General features: G+C 39.7%; 1 protein-coding gene across 1 annotated transcript; it reads right to left on the reverse strand.

Annotated features, from left to right (window-relative positions):
- Positions 1-1,982: 1,982 nt before the first annotated feature.
- LOC149826753 (boron transporter 1-like) lies at positions 1,983-8,014 on the reverse strand. Its single transcript, XM_090020121.1, has 12 exons — positions 7,193-8,014; positions 6,788-6,870; positions 6,395-6,587; positions 6,135-6,273; positions 5,248-5,413; positions 4,782-4,948; positions 4,173-4,346; positions 3,968-4,063; positions 3,741-3,878; positions 3,338-3,657; positions 2,898-3,165; positions 1,983-2,438 (listed from the first exon to the last, which is right to left on the reverse strand). The coding sequence occupies exons 1-12, from the start codon at positions 7,294-7,296 to the stop codon at positions 2,115-2,117; spliced, it is 2,172 nt and encodes a 723-aa protein (XP_089876247.1). The 5' UTR covers positions 7,297-8,014; the 3' UTR covers positions 1,983-2,114.
- Positions 8,015-17,422: the final 9,408 nt, after the last annotated feature.

Raw genomic sequence — 17,422 nt, forward strand, 5'->3', positions numbered from 1 at the left:
AGTATCCATACCACCGAGGTGGTATCCCATGTGGTAAGCGGGGTCCTGTGCCAAGCTGAAGGCCCAGGTTCGAATCCCTCTGCCACATGGGGCTTAAGAGATATCTGGTAGGGGTCTGCGTAACCCCAGCTTGCCTATAAAAAAAATGCAAGTATCCATACGTGCACATTCTAGTACCATAAATTCCTCCACCTCTGCTCTTGGTTGGAAATATATTGCTTTTTGTGTAATTAACTGCTTTTCTGAAAATGCTTGTTTTTCATGTCTTTGTTTAAAAGAGTCGTATTTTGGATCTCTGAACTTTTGATCAAGGAAAGAATGTGATCTCATTGGCTTTTAAAAAGCATAAAACTGGCCACCAAAATTCTCTTCTATTTGCTTGCTAGCTGTCATAATTCATGATTGTGGATACACTGGTCACATTCTTAATAGAATTTGCTTTTTTGGTGTTCTTGGATGTCTGTTTGGTGTCATGGGGCGGGGTAGGGGGAGAGTGAGAAGCGTCTGATCATTCAATCTACAGTCAAAATGACATCAGTCACTTAAACCGCACATGTCTGCATTGGTGTGGGTTTAAAGCAGTGGGTTTGAGGAATTTAATTTTGTGGTCAGACATTTGTGGGAAGTTCCACTGGGGAGGAGTCAATGAAGTCGGTGTGCAATATCCACAATCTGCGGGTAGGGCCATCCCAATATGGAAAGACTGATTTTTTCCCTCATTACAAATATCTGGCTTATTCCATAGTATCACCAACTTTTTTGGCGTGCTTGGTTCCTTTTAAGCATCTATCTGCTGTTGCTGGTGTGGTGTGAGCAAGTCAAATCATCAGCAAGTGATTGAATTGGATAGTACCACAAAAATTGAGCGCTAAATCCCATTTCTTATTGATTGACATGATTTTTCTTGTCATACCTGAGTAATGTGGGTGGCTCCTGCAAGAATCTGAAGCTATGCATCTCAGTTAATCTTCAGGGAAGTGCTCACTTCTAGCAAAGTTAGAAAGGAGGGAAGAAAAAGAAGTAAAAAAAGAGGAAAATTGATTAGATGAGTAGATCACAAAAGATGCTCTTATACAGCTTACAGTTCTCTACATGAAAATCTATCAGCCAGCACTAAAATGAACCCACACCCCAAGTTTGATTTTCTGATTTCCCTTTTACATGCTTTATATTGACATTAGAGTAAACTGGTCTTTGGATTTGCACATCATTTCTTCAGGTTTATTTTTTCGCAGCATTTACGAACTTTCAGAATAAGAAACTTGCTGCAGTCTTAAACGATGATAGCATATGGAGGCACACTCTTGTTTGCTTGGATCTAACCACCAAATACAAGATTTTTAACCTTACAGATGTGGGTTTTATTTACTATAGCAATAGGTTTTATCATTGCCAATTCAGTTCTAAAGGTGATAAAGAAAAATCACTGGTGCACAGTTCATCAAGGATAGTTCAAAATTGGCTCAAAACATCATGTAGGAATCAACTTGAGTACATGGAAATAGTAAACAAAACAGTGCCAATTATTATCCAAAGCATCGTTTCTGCTCTTGGAAATTACATCTATAAAAATCAAGTGTACTACCAGTAACACAATAGGTGCACACTCTCGGGACAGGCACAACTTGATATCATGGTTTGGTACCCCTAATTCATAGGGAGGATGGCACAATGCCATATTTGCTACTTCCACCACAACGGTTGAGACCAAGGATATACCCATCAAGTTTATCATCCCAACTTCCATTATTTAACAAAACAGTGCCAACAGTGCCAATTATTATCCAAAGAATCGTTTCTGCTCTTGGAAATTAGATCTATAAAAATCAAGAGTGTACCACCAGTAACACAATAGGTGCACACTCTCGGGACAGGCACAACTTGATATCATGGTTGGTACCCCTAATTCATAGGGAGGATGGCACAATGCCATATTTGATACTTCCACCACAACGGTTGAGACCAAGGATATACCCATCAACTTTATCATCCCAACTTCCATTATTTATGATTCACAACTACATTTTCTGCCATGAGAGCAGGATATCTACCCTGATTTCTTGGGCAGTCCAACAGAAAACCAAGAAAAAGAAATACATGTAAAAACTGTCATCCTATTTTGAAGTTGAACTAGCACAACGTCCCAAATAAAATTCTTTTGCTTCTCCAATCTGTGGACTCAACCGCCCTCTACTACCAAACCACGGACTTCTCTCTCGCCTTAGCTCAGCTATGCGGGAGCTGTACACTCTTTCTGAGATATGTGGGCTTGGCAAGCCTTTCAGATCCACTCTTGGAGTTTCAGTTGAACTAGTTACTTTTGGACTGTAGACATGTCTAATTTCACCACGGCTACGAGTAACAATGTCATCTAAAATCTCCCTGTCATCTGCAGAGGAACCCCTCATAACTGCAGCAAAACTATTTGCATCACCATCCTGCAAAATGAACAGTAGTGTTTAAAAAATGATGTATCTTGCTGTTAATGGTACATATTATTATTATTGAGCTCTTACAGCAACTAGTTAATACAGGAAAGCAAATTCCATCACGGCAGATAGCTAGAAAGAGAACACAAGGAGCAATTCAGTGCACATGCATGCTTGCAAACACACACACACACACATACCTACAGACAGCATGTGTATGGAGCAAAAAAAAGTGCAAGTTTATCGACTCCTGAAGAGCTCCTGAAGGAATTCACTCATGGTGCTAGTAATATGATGGTTTGACCACAAAAAAGATGGGGGGAAAAGTGCAATCTAAACAGTCGATGTATTAAGAGGGTGCTGCTGGATTTGCAGCATAAATTTTATGCCAAATTCAATTTTATGAATTTGTCCATAGATGTGCATGAGAAAGTTGTTAACTTATCAAACTACAGGCAGAGAACTCACGTCTGCCATGTTGAAAGATAGAGCTGGAGCCTCTTCATATTCTGCTGCATCCAAGTCTTGAAGGTGTGCCCCTTTGAAAAACTTGGGCAGAATGTATTGTCGCACAGGAACTAATAGCATGATCATCATGGGGAACAGAACACCAGCAATAGGAACCTTTGTTATCCCAAAACATACGAGCAAGTAAGCTGTCTGAAATATTGTGAAAGTAGCAATTGTTTTGAAGGGCACTGTTTCTACAAATGTTGCATGGTACTCCTCCAGCACTCTGACATTAGAAAGCATAATAACAAAATTCAGATGCAATGTATATAATTCAAAGCAATTCATTGGAAGGACAAAGTAATCAGGCATTTTGCTAAAGGTAGACAGTTTCCCTCATATTCCATTATTTCAAAGGAAAATGTTCTTTCATATGAGAGAATGAACTTAGAACCTACTTGTATCTTCTGTTTGGGGCAGTGAATAAAAGTAGTATCCTTTCCCAGAACTGGTTAGCAGGCAAGCTTTCAATGGCCATGAAAGCAAAGTAACCCCAAAGTACAGATGTTGGTATTTTCTTTATAAATGGCATGGCTGCAAGGCAGCATCCAACCATTGTAGCCTGCAGCAGGTTGCTAAGCCTTTGTTCTTTAACCTCCACAGGCAATAAGTCATCAATATCCTTATCAACATCAAATACACTCTCGTCGACTGGTGCATTCATCATTCCCATACTTGAAGACATTTGGATTGTGGAGTCCTTTAGTTCCTTCAGTCCCTGATAAATGTGAAATAGAACATGTCAGAGAGAGAGAGAGAGAGAGAGAGAGGGAGAACACTTGGTGTATGTGATTCTCTTACATTAGAAGAGGGCCCTTGATAAATTAAGGGGGTCTGCATTTGTTGATAAGCTTCTTGCATGTTTCCATAGAGTTGTCCCAAGCTCGAATTTTTCCTGAAGCTTTTACGAGCCGTTGCAACCAGCCGGTTACGTAAAAGCTGGTTTGACATGGTTGTTAGCTTAATCCCCAAAGTTTCAGTAAATTAGATTTTCATTTTTCGATCAAATAATGGTTGAATTTCTGTACCTGGTGCTTGAGAGTAGCCAGAGCTTTTGTATGCATAGGAGATTGTGGGATGACACCATTTGATGGAGGGATTCCAACAAGGCCACATAATAAAGTCTGCAACATGGAAAATGCACTTTTAATATATATATATACAGAGAGAGAGAGAGAGAGAGAGAGAGAGAGAGAGAGAGAGAGAGAGAGAGAGAGAGAGAGAGAGATTTACCAAAAAACCCAAAAGAAGGAGATCATAATGATATGAAGGTGGCTTTCTCAAATTAAACTCTTTCTGCTGAGAAAGTTGAGAAGCAACACTGTGGTCAAAGTAGTAGAGGACAGCAATCATTGTTGCTGGAATGAATGCACCAAGTATATAAATAAGTGGCACATCTAGCATTTGCTGCCAATTTAAAGCAAATGAAATTAGTAATCTTTCTAGAGCCTTTAGGTTCATAAGTGAGACATACAGCTTTATAAGCAGAGAACTATCTATATCCTTGAGATGTAAACATACACATTTTACAGAAAGAAAAAAACTTATGCACAATAACTACAAATTTCTGCACATTTATGGCATTCTGCTCAAGCATGCCAGAAACCAATAAATCTAAGTTGCAGGGATACAGCTAAAGAATACATGGACATGCTATTATGGTGTAAATTTCCTCTAATATTAGTACACAAGGGGACAGGTACAGGAGTGGAATGGAGGATCCGAGACAAAGTGATGAATGTTCTTTTGCTTTTGAAAGGTCAGAAAACAATCATTGCAGATAGAACACCAAATGCAGTAATCAGCAAGAAATTTATACAAAAAAGGATGACTGGTGCAAACCTTAATTACTGTCCAGTTTGAATATGCACCGTGAGACCATGGGTTGGGGCTAAAAAGGCGTCTAGGAATTCCTCTTGGGACATCACCACTAGGTATATATGATAAGGCAGTCCATACAAGAACCATTAGAGGCACCCCATAGTCTGCAATAAATCCTCGCAGCCCGCCTGCAAAAAGACATCTGCTATGAATACCTATCCAAATGTATACTATTAAAGAAAGCATTCAGAGTATGACAGACCTCCATCATGAAACATCCAAGACTAAATGATTTTAAATTTCCTTATTTTTAATTTTATATTATTTCCATCAAGCATGGGCAAAAGCACTGTAAGTAGTGAATATTCTATCATTTTACCAGACTGACCAGAACAGGTGCAAAGATGAAGCATTGGTACTTGAAACATGAGAAACCAAATTAGAATCATTCATGAAGTGCAAGAACAAAAGTGTTTAATGGATGTACCTGTTCCATATCGCCATGACCGAGCTTTCCTGCTTCTTAATGCAGTGAAGAGGAGTCCAAAAGAAAGCACTAAAGCAAACATTCCATTGCCAAACCTCCATGAAGATGAGAACTCTAATAGTTTAGGGTCCTCCCTTTCAGGAATTCTAAACTCATCCATAAGCCCCTAAAATGATGATCAATGATTTAGTCTGCTAAAAGAAAAGGTTATATAAAATTTATGCAACAGATTCTCAAATGTATAGTCAAAAGAACAGCACTGTATAAGACTTTTATAGGAAAGCTTCCTTTTTTAATTTCCCTAATGGATCTGGGAAACATAAGTTTCAAATGAAATGTGCCTAGTTGGCCCTTCATAAAAGACATACTTTTAACCAATTGAGTAAATGTAGAATAAGGTCAATAACTTCATTTCAGCAGCATCTACATAAGAAATTATGATTAGGGGTGGCTATATACTGGGACATCCTAATCTAATCTTCAACCCAATTAAAGTTGAAGGTTGGTGTTTCTACTATGCATGATAGAAGTGAAAAGATATCAGCTTAAAACAACAAAACTAATGTCATACAAAATAAGTGAAGAAAGAACGAAATGCCGATGCAATCACAATATGAAACAATGATGTTCATACTCATTACAAGTCTTTTTTTCATTTCTTGTGATGGTTGAATAAATTGTTCATCTTTCATAAGAAGCTATCAATGGCAGGTGGCTTGGCCCCTTGCAAATGGATCAAGCAATAGTTGTTCTTATCGGTCAACATAATAGAAAATCCACTAATAAAAATAACAAAAATTTAAACTTATACATTTGAAACTATCATGATTGAACTTGTAAGAAATGTATAATGATTTAGAAGTCAACAACCATGAGAAGGTCCTTACTTCAACAGCCTGTTGCATGAAGAGCATCGCTATGAGCAGGCCAAATAATTCACCAGCAACGCGGGTGAATCGATTAATAATAGAGCAGGCCCCCAATATGGACAGCAAGACCAGCAGAAATGCAGTCCAAACAGATACCCTTCATCACATGGAAAATAGTTTACACGGTGAAAAACTAAGATGCATGTGCATGGCATAGGATTAAATTAGAAAGTGAAAATCAAGTAGGATGTAATTGAAAGTTTTGGTGAATTTCATACCATCCGGTCCATGCTAGGAAGAGCTTTGGTCCCAAATCTGCTCTGTCTTTGGCAAAGCTAAACATGAATGTGTACATGAGTACAGTGGGCTCGGCTACACCAAGGATCAAAAGAGGCTGACCCCCTACAATAGAATGAATGATACCGCATATTGCAGTAGAAGCCAAGGTCTGAACAGCGGTCAGGATTCCATCTGCAGCAACAAGGAAAACCGTGTCAAAGAGAGACTGTCTTCTCTTTCCTCATGGCTACAAAGGCCAACCTCCATGACAAACATATCAACAAAGCATAGAATTTTCTTAATCTATCCAAAAAAGAAAAAAAACAGAATTTTAAAAGAATTGGAAGAAAACACAAACTAAATGACACCTTAGCAGTTAAGCAAAATCCCACCTGTACTTCTGTCCAGTTGTTCCCCAAATGATATCACTGGAATGGCTGAAGCGAAAAATATATAAGTAGTGGGAGCAAGAATCCTGAAGAGTAACCATAACCAGTTTCAGCCAAAAATAAATATCCTTTAATGGTTACCAATGAATGAAGCCTTTAAAAAGGAAAAAGTAAGAGCAAAGTTGAAACTGTTCAGCTATTCAAGTACATAGCTCTTTGAATCTTTACTGAAGAAAAGATGTACTTGGGCGCAACTGAGAACAGCTAACATCAACACCACCACCACCAATGAAACAAAATTGTCATAGTATCATGATAACATCTAGACAAGCAGAATGATGACCAACTGTGGTACAACAACCAACACTCATATATATCATTCGTCTCATTCAGGCAGAAATTGCATACCTGAAGCCAGCAGTGAAACCACCAGTCCAGTCTTGCTTATAGCACATTAGCCTTCCTTTCAGGTCATTCTTAATTCCTTGGAATGGCACAAAGGTTTCCTCCATGCTTATAACAATATGTTGTTCACAGTGGTGACTGACCACGCTTCAATAAATTGATGCAAGTAGTGGCAAAGATGCAACGACACAGAACCAAACCTTACAGGAATTTGCAAACCATCCGCAGCATTACAATTGCAGTGCAAGTTACATTATTACAAGATGCTGAGACCACCACTGAACCTTCTATCTCTCAAATCAAAAGACTGAACCAATATCTACTTTATGGATGACAAAAATGGAAAAACCCAGAAGCCAAATTGTTACACCCATGTCAAAGGCCTTAAAAAACTTCAATCTTTTTCAATCAGCAGGTTCAATGCATGGGTGGAAAATTTTTCAAACAAAGAGAAACAAGGTTACCTGCCCATTTGATACCCAACTTGTGTGCTTTAAGCACTACTAACCAAGAAAACCAAAAAGGATGATATAAGTCTGCTACCACCTTGTCACTTATACAGCTGAAGCTTGCCCAGAAGAACATCAAGGAAGAAGTCAATGCAAACAGCAAGCGTTTAGCTGATACTGGGAGGAAAGCTCCCAATAAATAAGCATTTAGAAAGAACTGTAAGATTTGACATGCAGCAAATCATATAAAGGGGTCAAAAAATAGAGGGAAGGAACTTCACTGTCAAGGAGAAAAAGTAACCCCAAAAGAATATACATGTATATTCAATGGAAGAAAGTAGAAACAAGTGCGTGGGTGTATTGGAAAGAGAAGATTAAGAAAAGAAAATGTGGTTACGTTCGGTTCAATGAAGCGGGGAAGAAAAAGGAAATGTGTCTTAGTAGAGTGACACGCCACGAGAGAGACCTCCTCCTCCCTCATTTTGACCTTTAAAAATTTTATAAACACCCTGCCAACCTTTTCTCTATTTACAAATACTGCCTCACATTTGAAAAGTTACAAATGCCCCCTCGGTTTAGAAAGTAATTCTCAAAGACCCGGTTACCCCAACTCCTGTAAATCGACTTGTTTACACCTGCAGCCCTTCATCATCCCTTTCTTTACTGTGGTTGAAAACGAGGCTTCCATTGTGATACAGCCACTGGCTGGAGAATTGCCTCCCTTCAATAGAAACACACCTATCCATTGGAACGAAGCTAAAAAAAAGCCTCCTTATCACTACTACACTTAAATCCCACAACAGTTGAAAAATACAATGAAATATGAGATGAAAACCAATCAAATACTGAAAAAAAGGACAAAAGGAACACCAAACCCAAATTCCAAAAATACAAACAATTTAAAAATAAAACAAAGTCAACATATTCAAACCAATGTTGTCAGTATCGGCCGATACGATTTTTTTAATAAATGTAAAAAATACTTAAAATATTATTTTAATAGCTTTAACATATGTCACACTTTCTCATTGACATGTAATATTTTTTAATTATTTTTTGGTCGATTTACACCTGAATCGTTGGCCAAAGATACAGGGCCCCGAGGAATATATATATATATATATATATATATATATATATATATAAAGAAAGAGAGAGAGAGAGAGCCGAAAGAGGATTAACATTATCACTCATGAAGATCAACAAAATGTTGAACCCATGAACCGAACAAAATAGAAAAACAAAACTAAAATATAGAAAAACAAAAGCAAAAGAAAAAAAAAAGAAACTACAACCAGCTAGCAACAAACAACAAAGCCAAGCTCAACCAGGATCCTCTGGATAAGAAAGAACCACCGATGAGTGAACGTTGCTCAGACGGAAGGAGAGGTCTCTAAGATGCATACGTAGAATCGCGTATACATCAACCAAGATTTTATGGACAAGATTATTAAGGATGACCGGAATTTGACGAAAAGTAGCATCATTGTGTGCCATCCAAACAAACCACCAAGTAGTAAGCAACCATGTCTTCCAGATCAGTCTCCACCGCTTGCAACGTCTAATTTCAATAGAGCCTAGGAGCAGATCAAGCGCAAAAGACTCCTCTTTGACAATTACGTTCGGAGATCTCCACTTGCTATTAAATAGGGCCACGAAGATTGGGCAGGACCAGAATAAATGAAAAGTAGTTTCTTCAGCAGCTTGACACAGCACACACCAACTTGGAAACTGAAAGCTCAACTTCTTTAAATAACTGTGAGTCTGAACCCTATCATGCAAAATTAACCAAGCCAAGACCCGAGATCTTGAGGTAGGGCCCTTACCCCATAACGCACACTCAGGGAACCAATCTGTCCCTGGGGGGAGCAACGATCTATACACTTTGTGGGTGTGGAACGCACCATTTGGTGCAATAGCCCAATGTAACCACTGATCATAATTACCTGCATCCCCAATTTGATCTCTGAAGGGCGATAAGGCTCTCAGCCACATGCTTCGCAAGTGCGAGATCACTAGCCTCAGGGTTCCATGACGAAAATTAGATAAATTAGGAGCACCATATTTAGCATGAAACAAACGAGCACAAGGAGAACCTGGTTGATGGGTCATCTAACATTGCTTGGCCACAAGAGCAATACTCCTCTGTCTAGGAGCAAAAACACCTAAGCCAGCCATACACTTAGGTAGCACCACCGTTCGCCAACCAACCAAATGACACTTACTCTTAAGCTGACACCCAGACCAAAGAAAATCCGCCATTAAACGAAAAATCTGCTTCTCCACGCCCACAGACATCACGAACATTGACATGAAGAATTCAGAGATAGAAGAAAGAACATGTCTGATTAAAGTCAGACGGCCAACAATGGAGAGATAAGACGCCTGTCACGAAAAAAACTTATTTTTCACTTTTTGAATAGTTGGAGCCCAAGCAGTTGAAGAGAGGCGCTTCACTTGTAATGGCAGACCCAAATACAACAACAAGATGGAGAGAGAGAGAGATGGGCAATGAGATTGGTTCAGGGCCTTAAGCAAAGAGAGAAGGGAATTTGGCGCAGTTGCAGTGGAATAGTTACAACAACAAGATGCGTGGTGGCGCTCGATTGTAAACTGTAATAGAACTCTCGATTTGACCCATGAGAGAACTACCAAGGCATGATCAGGGTTTATAAACTCAGGCGAGCCTTTGTAATTTTCTAAAAGTTAAGCCATCATTTGTAAATAGAGCACAATCTGGGCAGGTATTTGTAAATTTTTCTTTTCCTTTTATTTTTTTTTCTAGTTGTGGTTAGGGTGCCCAAGCTGGTACCAACTTTCAAACACTGCCAGTAAATAACAAGCTGGATCAGTCAGTTTCTACGGTCTACACTACCACAACGCTTTCCACGCTTTAAAAAAATGCATGGATCTTATAACTCCAAACGGGAATATAATATCTAAGACAAACTCCAAACGGGAATATAATATTTAAGACAGCAAACTCCAAACTATTGTGTGAGCTCAACCAGTTTAGGGATGGCAGTGGAACCGGGGAAAACACCGCCACCCTGCCTGGTTTGGACCGAGGATGGAGAACATGAAACGGGGATGGAGGCGGAGATGAAGGTTAAAATCCCCATTAGTAAAATAACTAAAATGCCTTTAGGGAAGATATAGTGGACCAGGGAGAAACAGGGGCCCACCCCGCCTCGCCCCGTTTTGACTGGGGATGAAGGTTAAAATCAAAACCCGTGCAGGATGGAGAGCAGAATTTTGAGACGAGGCGGGAGTAGAGACCTTGTCCCCCGCCCCAGTCCACTGCCATTCCTAAACCAGTTGAATATACAATGCAATGATTGTGTTTGGGTTTTGTGGGGTCACGAAAATAGAATCTCAAACCTGGACACACATAATTTTAGAAACTTATTTTTATTAAAAATATATTTCAAATATTCGAGTAGTGTCGGATACCTGGCAAAAAAAAATGGGTCTGGTTGAGTACCCAGCCCACATATTGCTCGGGTAGCTAAGGATCGACCCAAATATTATTTGGTTTGGCATTTTTCATGCCCATACCCGAATACAAGCGGATCTATTGACAGCCCTAGGCTCTCTAATTAAATCGGAACTCGTGTGGAGTATGGTATAAAATTTTACAAACTATACCCGGGTCCAAGTATTAATCAGACCTTCGGGTCCGGATCCAGGTCATAATCAGGTCTTCTTATTTATCACCACCGAACCCTATAGGGTTTGGTTTGAGTCGGGTCTGGATAAACCAGGCCCGTTGATGTGCCTAGTGGTGATCAGGTGCTGTCACACCTTAAACTAGTTTGCTGGGCCACTTGTAACTTCAAATCAAATTTACCTTAAAAAATGGATTCAGATTCGATCAGATATCCAACCCAAATTGGAGTCGTTGACATCCAGAAACACCACCCCCGAGTTAGCAATTTGTATAAAGTTTATGTATGTCAAACAATATGAAAGTCCATTTGGTTTGATGGTATGCACTTAAACATTAGGTCATGAGTTCAATTCTCGCATTATATTTATGATTTTTTTTAAACGAGCCAACTCATGTTTGGCTTGTCTGGCTCAAGCTCGTACGAGCTATATGAGCCGAACCTGAACATAACCTGGTTGTAAATGAGTCAAGCCCCAACATCTTATGTCCAATTCGTTTGACTCATTTACCAACCCTACCTCTGATTAAGGTATACAAATTGCTAATCCTAACGGTAGGCAAACATCTCTCTCTCTCTCTCTCTCTCTCTCTCTCTCTCTCTCTCTCTCTCTCTGTGTGTGTGTGTGTGTGCACGGGTGCGCGTGCACACGCTTGCTTGCAAACGTGTCCCTGAACTATGATCACATGAACACCTTCTTCGTGTTTGCAGAGACATGCCATGTTACTATTCATTTAGAAAACACATGAAGGACCTTGTTCATTCAATCTTTCTTGTGGCTCATGTTATTCACACATGAAGCTTTTCATGTTCAATGCCCTTCTTGGTGGGCCCAAGTGCCATGAGATGCATGACATCAAGCTCCTATTGGCTATTAACAAAAACAGAAATAGGCCAAAAGTTTCTTATTTTTTTTGTTTTTGTTTTACTCGAGTTCTTCATCCTTTTTCTACAAGGCAAGGTTGATGATAATTTATATTATTGATTTATTTACCTTAGCCAGCTCCATGCCATCAATCATCAAAAAGTTGTCCAACAACTGTACATAAAAATAAAAACTATAAAATAAAACATACTCAGTTTGAGATCTTGGGCAATAAATGCATGGTGCAAGTAGACAATATTTAAGCATGTATCAGAAAGCTTCGCACTGTATCCACCGTTATACGAGCTCATGCATCCACTTTAATGTTAAATGAGGAAAAGAATATGTTAAGTAGCGGGTTAAACCACACCTGGCATCATGGGTGTGTTCAAGATAGTCTAAATAGTAAAAATCAACCCTTGGACTATACTTTTTTTTTTCGACAGAAAAAGCTGGGGTTAGGCAGACCCCTACCAGTTATACAACCATACCATTTGTGTAAAATCCGTGTTTTAAGAAAAAAACAATTTCTTTTAAATCCCTCAGATCCGACCCGGACCCGTAACCCGATAGGGTTTTAAAAAGAAAAGGAAACCTCCATAACCGTCAATGCCTCGTTCCTCCTTAAAAACTCGCAAAAGGGGGGGAGGCCGTCATCTTGAGCCACTCCTCTTCCTTCGTCTCATTTCTGGGGTACGACAATCACCGACGTCGGCCGACGATGCCGGTCCTCTAGGTATGTTCTCTTCTCTCCTTATGTTTTCTCTCTCTTCTCTCCCCTTTAGCCTCTTTGGGCTTGCCGAGGGTCGGCAGGTGGCACCCTACCGCCCTTGCCACCCCTCTTGTGGCCGTCAGGGGGTCGGTAGGTGGCCGGCAGCGCCTCTGCCACCCTTGCCACCTCTACTTTGGGGACCTATCAAGGGTCGAGGGGGAGTCCCCTGCCGCCATTTTCCTTTCGATTCCGGCCAACAGACAGGGCCCCCTTACCTAATCTCCCTTTTTCGGGGAATACCAACAGGGGCTCAACTTGTTTGATAGGAGCTGTTAGTGCACATCACCTTGTGTTGGGATGTTGCAAGTTCGGACCCCCCCCGCCCCCCCTCCCAAATTAGAAAAAAAAATTGGGATATAGGAGGATTCTTTTAGATTTTTGCTAAAGGAGATATTTAATCACTGTGTTCCAAAATTTCGAACAAGAGAAAGAGAGAGAGAGAAGGAGAAGGAAAAAGGAGGTAGAAGAAGAGGGTTTGGAGGCCTTGTGCTTAGCCAAAGCTCCTTTTCACAGTCATCCTCATGTTTTCTTTAAAGGTACGGGTATTTCTTCTTGAAACGAGTGAAAAATAGGGTGAGGATGGATTTTCATGCATCTTTTTGATGGAAATCCATGGTGGGGCAGTGGGTTTTCGATCTCCCCTAATACCCATCCGTATTTTTTGTATGTTATTGTTTCTAAAAACAAAATATGTATATAGGGTTATATATTTGTTTCTCTGTTCCTATGTGCTATGTTGTTTGGTTTGACAACACACACAGGCCCAGATCGGGCCTGTGTCACAGTTGTTAAGCTTAGCCAACAGGGGTTGGTTGGGCATAGGTTGATGTATGGCTATGTAATGGACTGTGTGTGATCAAACCTGATTGTTTTTATGCTTACAGTATGTGGGCGTGTGTTATCCCAAGGAAAAAGAAAAAAAAAAGATTTATGAGTATATAGATGAATGCATGTAAATCGAAACTTTTATTTTTGTTATAATTGCAATTGAGTATGCTCATGTGAGATGGATTGGTTGGGTAGGTGGAGTGCAATGTTGACACTTGCAGAATTTAAATTGACATGAGTAGTGCTATGATTATGCAACAAATCATGAAAATTATGTTGTTATGCAAACCCTATGTGACTGATGTTTCACTTAACATGAACATGCATAAAGAACGGGTTGATTCATGTGCACACACACTCAAGGGAGTATGCATTGGCATGAACACATGTATATTGAAGTAGAAAATACACGTGGCAGGGACGCATATGATTTGATAAATTACATGCTCATGATTGGCTTTGTTTTGTATGAGTGCACATGTATTTGGCACATTAGTCTGGTGTTATAAATGACACATTGCTCTGGTTTTATATGTGATACATTGATTTCCTAAATGGAGGACCATCACTGGCCTGGAGAGTCGTGGACTGAGTTATTTTTCATACATATGTAATTGCATCACTTAAACTACATATGTTGGTACTGCACACTACTATACTATTCTAGTTGTCCTCATGGGCTGGATTCTCGAAAGGATTCTCGCAGGGGTGGATGCGAGCTTTTACCTTCACTTTTGCATATGGTGCTGCAAAACTTAAAGAATTGACTTTTAATAAAATATAATAATTAAGAATAATGTAATATACGTTCTGGGATCTCCCATCTGGAGAATGGGGATCTTAAAAATCTGGTCTTGGAGAGACTATGAGGATACAAAAACTTCGTGTGCTTTATTTTATTTCCTAAACCCGATATTAAGGTTCCTTCTCCTGGCCACGGTTTTAGGGAGAGTCTGTCACTTTACCTGAGGGTGGTGTGTTTTGACACAACAATTATTTTTGGTACCAAGAAAGTGACACTTGTGGGTGTGAGCTGTTTCTTGTGTCCCCGACATTAGATGTGGAGGTCTAATATTCCGAAGGTGATTCGGTCGAGAGCTAAGTTTGAGACCCAGTAATAAAATACAAATTATGTACTAAGCTACTCTAAAAACCTAACTTATCCTCGAAGATTGTTCTTGTTTGGTGTATCCACAGGCGACAGTAATTAAAAAGAGGAACTTAAAGATGTATGCATTTAATAGGGCATGCATATGGAAAAAGGGGAACTTAAATGAAGGATAACAAAATAATTCATGCATTGCACAAAAATCATGCATTGCACAGAAATCATGCATTTTTCTACTATGCATTAGATCATGAATATTTTAATTATTCCCACAATCATTACATGATGGTGAGTGTGTAATATTTACTTTCTATTGCATGTTGAAGTTTTGTTATTTGTTACTGCTTTAATATTTCTGCATGCTTAGCACTTATAACTGTTGCATAGAAAATTTCTTAAATGTTATAAAATGTCATGTTGCACTTCTCTCAAAATATTGCATGATATCTTATATTAACCATTTGTCTCACATGTTTCACTAAGAAGTAACTGTGCTCAGGATTTTGATTCTGACACCTTACTCTATTGGTTTTTCACAGGAACAGATGATTTGTGAAGTCGGTAGCTACTAGGAGGGCACGAGGGCCACACTTGGTTCTTGATAGCTTCACTAGTAGACAAAGTGACTCTTTTTTTTGTCCTTTAGTTCTACTGTTCTTTTCAGTTTTTTTGTTTCAGTCAGTTGCTACTTTAATTTTTGCTGAGTAGAACATTGTCTCTAGAATTGATTCTTGATTCATAAATAAAGATGTTTGCTTTGGTTCTTGTGGATGATAATTGTAAGTCCCTTTGTGGTGTTTGGCTATCCAGTTGAAATTGAAAGTGTAAGGACCCTGGGTGTCTGAGAAGTTTTCAACACTCGAAAAAAAAAATTCTGCATTTTCAATGGGTATTAGTTTGGGTCGTTACAGGTTTGGTATCAGAGCCACTACAAAGACTTACACTTTTATCATCTTTTAGTGTTAAATTTTTAATTTTTGATATGTGGGACTTGTTCTGAAGCATCAACAAGTCGTGCCTCGTCCTCCAGAGCAATCTTCTTCACTGGTAAGGTTATTTAAATACTTTTATTTAAGCATTAATATTTTGTATGCTTGATTGTATCCATGGGTAAACTTTATCATAGAATACACTAGTAATCTTATGTGACTTTCTAAAAGTATATGTACGGGATCAACCCCAAGGGGGTAAGATAAAAAACAAAAGAAGTTTAAATTTTGCGTAAATAATGTACGAACGTCGTGGTGCTTCGTTATCCGCCAGTGCTCCTGCGAACTGGAAGAAATAGAGGGACTTCATGATGGGTGCTATCCACACCCTTTCTGAGGCTATGACGGTGCAGGCAAAGCAGACGATGCAGGCGATGCACTCGGCTCAGGTCTTACAGGAGGCACATGCTGCAGTCCGAGAACCTCAAGTCGAGATGGTTTCGAACTCTGGGGAAGTGACTTTTGAGAGATTCTTAAAGATGGGCACATCGACCTTTTCAGGCAAGGCCGGCCCATAGGTTGCAGAGAGCTGGGTCGAGGAGATTGAACAGGCGTTCGACGTCCTACCTATCCCCGAGGATAGGAAGACACCGTTTGGCATGTACTGTCTGAAGGGCGATGCCAAAAAGTGGTGGCACACCCTACAGAGGGTGAAGTACTCTGACGCTCTAAACCCCGACCTTGGAAAAATCCTTTGAATTTTTGAGGGATTTTTTTTTTGAAATGGTTTTACGGTAAACAACGGAAAGTAAGGGAAAAGAGGTAATTAAGTAACAAGACCGCAAGTCTGAGCGGGCCACAGGTGAATGATACATAACCAACAAGTTTCAAAATATACAACCCAAAGTTTAATTACAAAATGAGACAAAAGTATAGCAAATCTAACAGTCTCTCCAAACAGAGGGATCATCCCCTCAAAAACCACAAAACCAAACAGGAGCAGGATTTGCAGCTAAGTGTGGGTCCCCAAGCCTCCACCGTGTGCCGTCGCATAGCCGCTGTACCTATTCATCACCTGCATCCCCATAAAATGGGGTAAGCATTCGTGCGAGGTGGTGAAGAAACAACATCATATTTCTATTTCTCAAGGAAGAAGCATGTATATAACATGGAAAATGTGAAACAACAAATACATGTGCCTGTGTCAAGTAAGTGCATGTGTAACAAGTGCAAACAAGCTAAAGCAGTAAACAGGAAACTGAACAACTACTATACACAAGTAGCTAAGAAAGGTACGGGAGGCAGAACAAGTACAGAAGCAAGTAAGCAAGTAAAGGAAACTACTATAGTACGTTAGCTATGATTGGTTAGTATTTAAGTTCTTATGATTACTCCTTCGGATACGCGAAGGAACCTCGCATTCTGTGAGCCATGCACTTGGCGTCTGTTATTCAATTTCTAATGTGGTAACCGGGGATGATATATATGTAGTAAACTTCATGCAAGCAGCATGCAACTGAGAGAAACCCTCACATAGGTAAGGATTGCAATCCATACTACTGCAGTAGCGAGGTATCTTAAAAGATCACCTCGACCTCCCTAACTCTGAGTGAC

Source organism: Nuphar pumila, chromosome 10, assembly GCF_984573655.1.
Source record: "Nuphar pumila chromosome 10, dmNupPumi1.hap1.1, whole genome shotgun sequence".
NCBI classification, from domain to species: domain Eukaryota; kingdom Viridiplantae; phylum Streptophyta; class Magnoliopsida; order Nymphaeales; family Nymphaeaceae; genus Nuphar; species Nuphar pumila.

Excerpts from the sequence above, each read along its gene's own strand:
- LOC149826753 (XM_090020121.1), bottom strand. The coding sequence starts at position 7,296 with ATGGAGGAAACCTTTGTGCCATTCCAAGGAATTAAGAATGACCTGAAA. Across the intron at positions 6,871-7,192 it reads GGTTTCACTGCTGGCTTCAG|GATTCTTGCTCCCACTACTT; the intron begins GTATGCAATTTC and ends GTTACTCTTCAG. Across the intron at positions 4,064-4,172 it reads TCCTTCTTTTGGGTTTTTTG|ACTTTATTATGTGGCCTTGT; the intron begins GTAAATCTCTCT and ends TCCATGTTGCAG.